The 10,302-nt window shown below is 38.8% G+C and overlaps 1 protein-coding gene across 1 annotated transcript in view; it reads right to left on the bottom strand.

The window, feature by feature from the left end:
- Positions 1 to 10,071, bottom strand: part of LOC129411739 (uncharacterized) — a 13,942-nt gene extending 3,871 nt beyond the window's left edge. The window contains exons 1-8 of the mRNA XM_055163439.1: positions 9,636 to 10,071; positions 9,285 to 9,551; positions 8,438 to 8,552; positions 8,309 to 8,334; positions 8,133 to 8,238; positions 5,626 to 5,663; positions 4,102 to 4,221; positions 3,809 to 3,931 (exon numbers count right to left, since the gene is read on the bottom strand). Coding sequence (XP_055019414.1) covers positions 3,809 to 3,931; positions 4,102 to 4,221; positions 5,626 to 5,663; positions 8,133 to 8,238; positions 8,309 to 8,334; positions 8,438 to 8,552; positions 9,285 to 9,551; positions 9,636 to 9,939 — 1,099 coding nt within the window. The 5' untranslated portion in view covers positions 9,940 to 10,071. The remainder of the gene's footprint in view (positions 1 to 3,808; positions 3,932 to 4,101; positions 4,222 to 5,625; positions 5,664 to 8,132; positions 8,239 to 8,308; positions 8,335 to 8,437; positions 8,553 to 9,284; positions 9,552 to 9,635) is intronic.
- Between the last annotated feature and the right edge of the window lie 231 nt (positions 10,072 to 10,302).

The following is a 10,302-nucleotide window of genomic DNA, read 5'->3' as shown; positions in this document are numbered from 1 at the left end:
ATTTCGTTCACACATTCACTAGCTAGGACCACGCCAACAACGACATAGTGTGAAGAAGTTTATTGATAATGTACAAAGCGGGGCAGAGATGGCTGGGTTGAGACTATGGGTGGGGGCTCAATCTTCAATTGGCCCAGCCAGAACGGGATCCCCCTTGTAGGGGTTTTATGACTGAAAGACAAAATAGGGGATGGGAGGGTGGGGTCGAGTTAGTCGAGACAAACTGGGATGATGGGAAAGGCTGCTACATAAAGGCTTCTGGGAAATTCGAGGCGTGGTGGAGGTGAGTTGTGGTTGGCTGGTGAGAGGAGAGGGCGGCTGAGGCGTGGTCCTGCTCCTGAATCTCAGTCAATCATATTAATTACATTTTGCATCATCCTGGATTATTAGTCTGTCTACATTTGCAAAACTCAAAATGCTCTGTTCCACCTTTTGATGTAATTTAGTGTTAGTTTTCAAATTAACAGTTCCTTTCACCTTTTTTTTATTTATTACAAGAACTAAATATGCAGGGTGAGTGTGTTAAACGTGTGAATAAACCTCCACAACTGATGAGGAAACAACATAAGAACATAGATCAGCTAAATTACTTTTCAAATTTCTTAAAATTCCAAGAAAATATTATCATTTTAATCATATGCATTAACTACACTACTAACAAAAAAAAGAACATGTTTATGTTAGAATGAATATATCATTTTTATTCATTTTAATTATTATGAATTAAAAATTTAGATCATATATTAAGGGGTTTTCATAGACATTTGATTTTTTTTTTTTTTGTTTGCCTTCCTTGTTGTAAAAGTTTCTTATTCTTGAAGAGTTTGGTTGTGTTTGTCTGCTGGACCTGTGGAACAATGAGAAATTAAAACACTGTAAATGAATGCTCTTCTTTTCTAACTCTGAATTGTGTTTCTTTTGCCTACCGGTGCTAAAATGGAAATACAATAGTCCATCCATCCATTTTCTTGTACTATCTGGAATGATGGAAATACAATAGACTTCTTCACCTCCATCCAGCTCCTCCATTTTCTTCTGGGTTTTGCTTATCTGGAGCATGGAACAGAGTCACGGGGGCAACAGTCTAAGCTCATCCACTCTGTGGAGAAACTCCCAGACCCAGACTTCCTTCACAAATACTTGAACTTCTCCACCAGGGACCCTTCACCCACCCGGAGAGGGCAAGCCACCTTTTTCCGGTTGAGAACCATGGCCTCGGATTTGAAAGAGCTGATCTTCATCCCAGCTGCTTCACACTCGGCTGCAAATCTCCCCAGTGCACATTGCAGGTCCTGGTCTGATGAAGCAACAGGACAACATCATCTGCAAACAGCAAAGATGAGATCCTGTGGTCCCCAAACTGGACCCCCTCCGGCCCCTGACTGCGCCTAGACATTCTGTGCATAAATACAATGAACAGAACCGGTGACAAAGGGCAGCTCTGGTGGAGTCCAACATGCACCGGGAACAGGTCTGACTTACTGCCGCCAATGAACACAGCTCCTGCTCCGGTCATACAGGGACCAGACAACCCTTAGCCCTTAGGAAATACAATAGTGTCAGTCATTTTTCCTTGAAGATGTAAATGAATGTGTTCATGACTTACTGATGCTTACAAGTAAAGATTCATCTGACCACAGCTGCCACAGAAAACTACACATGTGATAGTTACTCCAGCAATGGCCCCAGCCTTTGGTCCTTTAATGAACGAATGGAAACATCAAACTTATGAAAATACAAAAATACTTGTAGCAAATATATCAAATGGCAAAAAGATCTGATTTAAAAATATGCATATGGTAGTGAGGGGATGATGATACTTCAAGGAGTGTATTGACACGTTACACAAACTGTGTTGACACTCTATTGACACTGTGATGGTCACTCAATAGTGACCTCTGCAGTAGTTCTAAAATCACTGCAGGTAAACAAAATGGAAATAAGATGGAAAAGCTTTCATGCTGCAAACCCAACATCAGCCTGTGAAATAATATTACATTTTTATTTAATTGCTAGTCTTTTACTCAAAATATAATCTCATCGTTGTATAAATCAATTTGCTTCATTTGTTTGCTGAGTTAAGTTGTTGATGAGAAGAGTTTAAAATTTGCTTAATTATTTGCTTGTGTAAATGCTAAAATGAGTTGGTTTGTAAAATATAGCAAATTTGTCAGTAAAAAATTCAGAGTTAAAATGTTTAACTTCTATATGGGATTTTGTTAATTTAAGTGTTCAATCATATGAAATAACACACTCAAAATGGATTCATTCATACATTTTTATTGAGGAACAAAGGTTTTTGGAATGTCTTTGCTCCAAGGAGATTTCTCCTTTTAGACACCAGTTCCACTGCCTTAGAAAAAAACCAAAAAACAAAAAAAAACCCTCTTTCACAGGGAACAGATGAAGATGGTGTAGTTGATAAAGGTGTGGATATGTTTTCTGGTTATTTTTCCAATATTCTAACGGGCCTTGTGTTCTGGGTGTGTTGCTTCAGTCAGGTAGCGTTGGACTTCAACTATGGAATTGGCTGTAGTATTTGAGGTCATCTTGTTCTCCTCAACCTCCATATCTAGAGGTTTCCAGAGATTGTGCCCTAAAATATTTTAGAAAAATAATTCTTTGTCATGTGATAATAAACTAACGACTAACAAACTGCCACAGAAATATACATATAAACACAAAAACATGTGTTTCCATACGTGAACTGGGTTCTGATCCATGTGAAGAGCGAGGCTCTTCTGCTGGGTCAGGCTCATGGCTCCTCATTTCAGCAGCACACTCCAACTTCAGTCTCTTGACAGCTTCAGTTGCTTTTAGTGGACTAAAGAAGCCAAATGTTTTAAACCTGGGGTCCAACAGTGTTGCCAGTGTCATCACACTGAGTGATTCCATGTTGCAGATAGACTCAGTCAGCCGCTTTCTCAGATTTTCAGTCAGCTCATGAGCAACTGTTTTTGTCACTGTTGAGGCTTGACGTTGAAGCTCAGTGTGAATCATTATCATCAATGAAATAACCTTTGACCTCGAGACTCTTTTTTCCTCAGAGAGTTCTCTTGTGGCTTGGTTAAAAGGAGCGAGCACCCTGAGCATCTCTTCAGTGATTTCAAATTCTTCAGGAATCAGTGGAGTGATATCAGTTTTTGAGACAGACAGACTGTCTCCTTCTGCTCAGTCATTCTTTCCAACATGTGGTAGGTGCTGTTCCATCGTGTCAGCACTTCATTTATTCATTTATGGAATGATGTTCCCAGCTGTTGCTGCATTTGAGTGAGCTTTTCTTTGGCCATCATGCTTGATAGAAATTATGTCACAATTTGCAGTGTTTTGTTGTGTATTTCTGTTAGTGTTGTGATTTGATCACATGATTTTTTTACAATTAAATTCATGGAATGGGCAATACAAATGGTTTGCCGTATTTGCAGCATTTGAAATCATGTTTGCTGCTGCATCAGTGACAAGACACCTGATGTTGTCCGCTATGCCCCACTCCTCCATGAGGCTCCTTTTAACTGTGGCCATGTTTTCTGCAGTGTGTTTCTGAGGAAAATGCTCCACTCCCAAGACTGATGAACGGAGTTCATGGCTTTCTTTGTCCACATAGTGGCAAATAACAACAAGATATGCCTCCATATTAATGGACGTCCACTTATCAGCTGTTAAACAGGAACGGCGCTCTGTAGGTCCAATTTTTGTTTTCTTCTTTTCCTCCTCATATTTCTGGCTCACCAAGTCTTTGATGGTCTTAAAATAAATATACAAATAGTGTAATACCTTATGAATACATACAGTATTAATTCAAACATACCTTCCTGCTTGGTACAACATATGAGGGTTGCAATAAGCTTCATAAGCTCTCTGAATCCCTCATTTTCAGCCATGGTGAGTGGCTGACAGTCTTTGATGATCATGTTGACCACACCCTCATCCACTGGTTACGTGTTAGGAACTGCAAGCCAAAAGGAAATAGTTTGTTTAAAGCTTGTTGAAGGACTGTCATTTTTACAAACAATATTACAGAGTCACACAAAGCCTTTTGTGTGTAATAAACTATTTTTGAAAATTCTTTTTTTTTTTGTGTGTGTGAGAATTTCAGTATACCTGAGGCACTCACGGGAGGATCTGCCAATTCTTCATTGCCATGAGCTCCATAATGCCTCAGCATTGATGAAGTGCTCTTATTGACGTAAGATAACTCTGTGGAGCAGAGCAACACTTCACCTACAATAAAATAAAAAAAAGTAAATTTATCTGAAAACAATTCTTACCTCTTACCAGAAAAGAACAGAAACATATTTAATTAAAAAAAATAATAATAAAAAATAAAAATAAAAAACTAACAGTAAACAATGTCCAAAGAAGAAAAAGATTTACACCTTATTTTTAAATAATTAAAAGATCAAAATGATTCCAGACTGGGGAAAACGTCTTGAAACAATCCATGAAGTCAGACGTGGAAACAAAGCAAAAATCCAACAAACACAACAACAGCAAACACAGTTTGGTCTCCATCTAACAAACCTTATAAACACAATTTGACATGGCACATCCAAACGACACACGTCCTGTATCGGTCACATGATTTTTTTCTTAAAGTGATACATGCACCAATACAGGGTTTCACTCTTGAGCACACGACACAGTGCTGACGCACCAGTGTTGTTCATCCCATCACTAGCACATGGGCCCATGTTGTACATTTTACTGGATGGGGAAATATTATCTTCATCACATTAATGAATTTATCTTATTAAAAGTTACCAGCCAAGTGTTAAAACAGACTCGACTTTTGATTCAGTGTAAACATTTACCTGATGCAAACACTGTATGTGTTGCTTCAGATGTTTTCATGGTGAAGTCATTAGTGGGTGAACAGACGTACTCTCCACTCTCTCAGACTTCTCACATGATAATTATGTATTTGTGACGTAGGTTGACCGTGAGCGGATTGGGGTTCAGTGAGTAAGGTAAAAAAAAATCCAGACATAGACGTGAAGCAGTGGTCCACAGTTTTTGTTTTCAATCATTACAAAAAGTGCAGAGTGCAAAATGGAGGCAGGCAGGAGTTTCCTCTCCAGCAGCAGAACACAGACTTATGTTTTGAGGCGCCTTTTATCCTGGTCTGCCTGATTGGCTAAAACTACTACAGCTAAAACAGGGATGGTAAAATTATCATAGCTTTAAATCTTGATCTAAACCTCCATAAAATATATCCAAATCCAAATAACTATTAAAACCACCAACTATATACATAAAAACCGTAAAACCTCTGGAAGGGCCAGAGCAGGCTCTATCTCCTGAGGAGACTCAGGTCTTTTGGAGTGTGTGTGTACTGTGCCTCGGGATTAAAAAGTGGTAAAAGGAAGGACAATAAATGTTTAAAACCAACTGTGTGCAATTTTTTTTGTATGTTGAAAGTGCTGTGTGCAATCAAAGTGCAGTGTTTAAAGTGTCTTAGTGAAGGGTGAAGGTGCTTAATGTACTCATGGGTAACAAACCACCAGCCTGTTTGTTACAGTATTCAAACAAACTAGCTACAGTTGTTCCAGTCTTAATCCAGATGTAGTTGGCTGCAGGTAAAGATTCTCCCAAGCAGCTCAACGTGAGAGTTGTTTCTACTTGAACCTCTTTTGGACTTGAGATTTGAAGATTTTCTGGTTAATCTGGAACACAAAAACAGGAAGTGCAATAATCAGAACAGAAGTATCTAATGTAAATGAACAGATACAAACAGATCACAGCCACAAAGTAAGTTGCTTGTATATCCCCCACTGTGTTTTCTATTAGAAACTCTGAAAAACAAGACTTGTTTATCACTGGAGACATATATTTGTCGAGGTATTTACTGGTAGACTATTCTTCATCCACTTTGTGGTGACGGTGGAGCCAGAGGCGTCCTCTGCCGGCACTTGTGAAGCGAGGCTGCAAACCTGTGCCATCAGCCCCTCCGACTACTACCACCATTCACTCACAAACACACTACTGAGCTCTTACTACTGAGCTGCTGTCGTCCTAAGATACTTTCTTAGATGTTGTGACCTGTGCTCTTATAATCTGGTGTGAAACATCTTTTTTTTTATGATGTTGTATGAGCTTAATGTCTCTGGACATTGTCCCTGCAAATAAAGACTAAACTAAATAAATTACAGGACAGGACTGCTGGAGGGAGAAATGGGGCAAATCCACAACTCCAATGTGGTAGCAACGCCTTAAACCACTAGACCACTGGTGAGCAGTTCATTATTACAAACTTTAAAATCAGCACTTTCTATAGTTACAATTAGTGTGTATACAATGCACTATTGTCTGCAGAATTTGCTTGTCATGACTGTGATGTGTTCCACTTACCCCGTGTGTTTCATTTGGTGCGTCCATCCTTTACAGCACCATCTGCTTGTTATGGCAACATTATAACTCCAGTGTCAGTGTTCAATTTTACAACAGTTCAGTGTCACTGTCACAGTTTAGTGTCACTGTCCTTATCTGACACCCTTTTAATGATTATCTAAGTGTTCTGCTCTCAGCTCAGTTGAAGCATATCCTGGTGTATTTGTGACACTCTTCTCACATTGATATAAGAGTTTGTTTGTCACTGATGCCACAGCTCAAAAGTTGAACAGGCGTCCAGACAAACTTTTAATATTGTAGCCAGACAAACATTTGGGTGTAACACCAGTCGATGGAAAACCTCTTGTGGATGTGAGCTTTGGTCACATGTGTAGCTGCTGTTAAACACAGGCTCAGCTGATGTAAACTGGAATACACCACATGATTTGATGAACATTTGCTGTAGGCCTCCTGCTGACGGGTATGTTCTCCTGAAGGGTCCAGAGGTTAAAACTAATGTCCAAAAGCATGTTCTGGCTGAGCTACTGTTGGGATGAAGAGTGTTCAGTGCAGGAGTTTGCAGCACTGGCAGGTTTACTGGAGGTAATACGACAGAATGCTGTGCTAACCGGGGTTTCTTCCTCTTGTATGTAACACATAAAACAAAACAAAAACCTCTGAAAACATCACAGATTTCTGCAGAGTTACTGAGTGAAGCACTAAAAGCTGCTGAAACTAAACCTGCGGATTATACACAGTGTAGTGACTATTTGTCAAATAAAAGTAACAAACAAAAGTGTGGGCAAACTCAGAACTAAACATTAGAATCAACAAAATAAGCAAATAGCTCCTACACACAGCTATTAAATAATTTTTCAACTTACCAAAGATAGCACAAAGAATAAAAACTTGGAGACTCATATCTTCTGTAGTTTCAGCTTCACCAGTTTCATCAGGACACAGTGATAATATGAAGTATTTAGTAGGAAGTGTTGTGTTTGTCATTCATCTGTATAATATACTTTGATTCATTATTACACATTAGTAGATTCAATATCAACATTCTGCTCTTTGTACCTTCGAGCTGTACTTTATTCACAGAGCTTCAAGTCTGACATGTGTAATCAGCCACTACACTGTTTAATAAAAGATTTTATTTTTTTATTTTTTTTTACATTTTTTAAATAAGTGTATAAATATTTACTTAGTTTTAGTTAGTTTTACATTCACTGTTAATGGACTGGAAGTGACAGTGACAGAGATGGGTCAGTGCTAAACAACATCCCAGACACCAGTATAAAGAAATACTCAATGAATGAATATGAACAGCAAAACTACTTCACTGCACTGATGTCATAGTTTTAAACAGTTTTTGCTCTGTTGTTCAAGGTTTATTTAACCCAACTGCAGAGACATTGTTGTATTTTACAGTATGTAGTGTTGTGGAACAGACTACAAACATTAAAAAAGAACTGAAAAGTTGCTTTGAATCAAGGAGTCTGATTTATTGAAGCAATTGTGCATAAAATCACAGAACTGCCGGTCCCTGACAGAGACTCGTCTGTCCCTAAACTGTCACATAACAATGTAGACAGAGTCTTTACACCCCTCAGGGTACTTTGTTTAACAATAGATATCTGATGTACCATTTATGAACAGCCTAAACCCAGTAAAAGATCACTGATGTGAAGATTTCCAGAACAGTACACACATTCACAACTGTTAGAGTTAAACACAGAGTCTAAAACTCTTAAACAATCACTTATGTGATGCAGAAATGTAAGTAAAAATGACATTAAAGTTACAAGTTTCGATTGTATGGATTGAAATCATTCTCATACACAGTTTCTTCATCATTGTTAGAGTTGTGTGTATTTGAAGTATTCTCGTAGACATGATGTTCATTCTGACCTGGATGTGGAGGTGTAATCTCACTTAAACTTTATTTTGAGAATATTTGATAAACTACAATAATACTTACTGTTATTCCTGAACTTTCTGCTGTTTCTGGAAAAAAATAAATGCAAATCAAACTTAACAGAGTCAGTGTACAGGAGACCTACATCCATATTCTAAATAAGACACTGAAGATATGGTGCTTCTGACTTACTGGTGTTTATACATCTGAAACCCTCCGACTGCAGCTCCAACAACGACCACTAATAAAGCAACAGTTATCCCAGCGATGGCTCCAGCTGAGAGGCCCTCTGGAGGAACTGCTGAATCTAAAGAAACACAGTGAGATCCAGTTAACTAGTGACCACAGCACCACTTAGTGTCCTCTCAGTGTCACTGCAGACTGTGCACATTGTGACTGGTGAATGTTGAATTATTGTGAGCAGCACAGCCATGTGAAGAGTCAAACAGGAAAACTCCACAGATCCAGTGATGATTTGGGTTCATATGATTTAAAGAAAACATATTCTGTAGAATTTACTTTTACTTTATTTTGTCCATGTTCTATCGGTGTTTCCTCAGTGTTCATTTGCTTGCTCATAGTAGTTGTATTTTGATTGATCCTGTGTTGTGTGTGTGTGTGTGTGTGTGTGTGTGTGTGTGTGTGTGTGTGTGTGTGTGTGTGTGTGTGTGTGTGTGTGTGTGTGTGTGTGTGTGTGTGTGTGTGTAATCATGTGTTGTCCTGCATCTGAGGCTTATGTGCTCAGAACATTTCAGTTTGTTCAGTGGTCACAGGAAAGAATCAAATCTGTTACTTGCTGTGGTCAAAAGTCGTTTTAGATCAATATTGTGATTTACAAAGTACAACATGTAAATGTTTCTGTGTTATAGTGAAATATATGATAAAACATATATCTTCTCTAAAATTTTGCCTGATTGACCACCAAGAAAGTCTGAACTACAGGAAAATTTACAATTTACAAGCTGTGAATGTTTTGTCCACTGTGGTGTCATGTAAAAGTAGATGAAGGACAGGTGTATGACACTGGAATAGTTCTTACTCAGCACAGAGATCCTCACAGGCTGAGACGTTGTATATTTGAGAGTTTTGCTGTTGAAAGCCTGACAGCTGTAGTCTCCACTATGAATCGTCTGCATGTTCTTCACTTGTATCTGTGCTCCAGTAAAAGACAACAACTCTCCATTGAAAAGCCATTTAAAGTGAGCTGCAGGTCTGGAGTCAGCTGAGCAGGACAGAGACACGTCTGAACCTTCCTCATAATAATCAAGTAAAGGAGAGCTCCTCAAAATGACATCATCAGGTCCATCTGAAAATATCAAATATAAATACACAGTTTAGAGTTGGACATGGGATTGTTTGTGCGTCTGAACTGTAGACATGCTTTACTCACAGCTGATGGAGACTTCTGCTGGGGCACTGGTGCTGCTACTGAAAGGATCAGACACTTTACATGTGAATGGTCCGTGGTCATAGCGCCACACAGTGGCTATAGTGAGAGTTGCTCCTCCATCAGTGAGGTGCACTCTGTCACTGAGTGTAACTTCAGAAGTGCCATTGAACCAGAGGAAAGTTGTCAGGTTGATCCCATCAGCAGAACAGGAGAGAGTCACAGAACTGTTGAACTCCACTAAGTCTGAGCTGCTCACTGTGATGCTCACATTAGACACTGGCTCTGAGGGAGGGGGACAGCACATGTTAGTCTACATATGAAAATAGAGCATGGCTGGTGTTACAGATTGTTCACTAACAGTAAAAAACACTTTGTTTAACTGATAACAGATGAAATGCCAAAAGGGTGCCTTTGTCCCTCAAGGAAAATAGACTCAAAAATTCTAACAAGCTTCTGCCAATATTAGTTTTGAATTCATGTGCTCATTAAATAAATAGTGAATAATAATGTGTGGCAGGTTGGGGTATATGCCACTTTTCCTCGCAGGCACACCTACAGTTGTGGATAAAATTGTTGGTACCCCTCTGACAATGAAAGAAAAATCAGCAATAATCACGGAAATAACTTGAAACCTTGAGAAAAAGCAATAATAAATATAAAAAACAAA

The sequence above is a fragment of the Boleophthalmus pectinirostris genome, unplaced genomic scaffold (assembly GCF_026225935.1).
Source record: "Boleophthalmus pectinirostris isolate CB_2022bp ecotype Guang Dong unplaced genomic scaffold, ASM2622593v1 HiC_scaffold_6, whole genome shotgun sequence".
NCBI lineage: Eukaryota > Metazoa > Chordata > Actinopteri > Gobiiformes > Gobiidae > Boleophthalmus > Boleophthalmus pectinirostris.
Note: the sequence above shows the minus strand (reverse complement) of the source record. Positions and strands in the feature narration are given on the sequence as shown.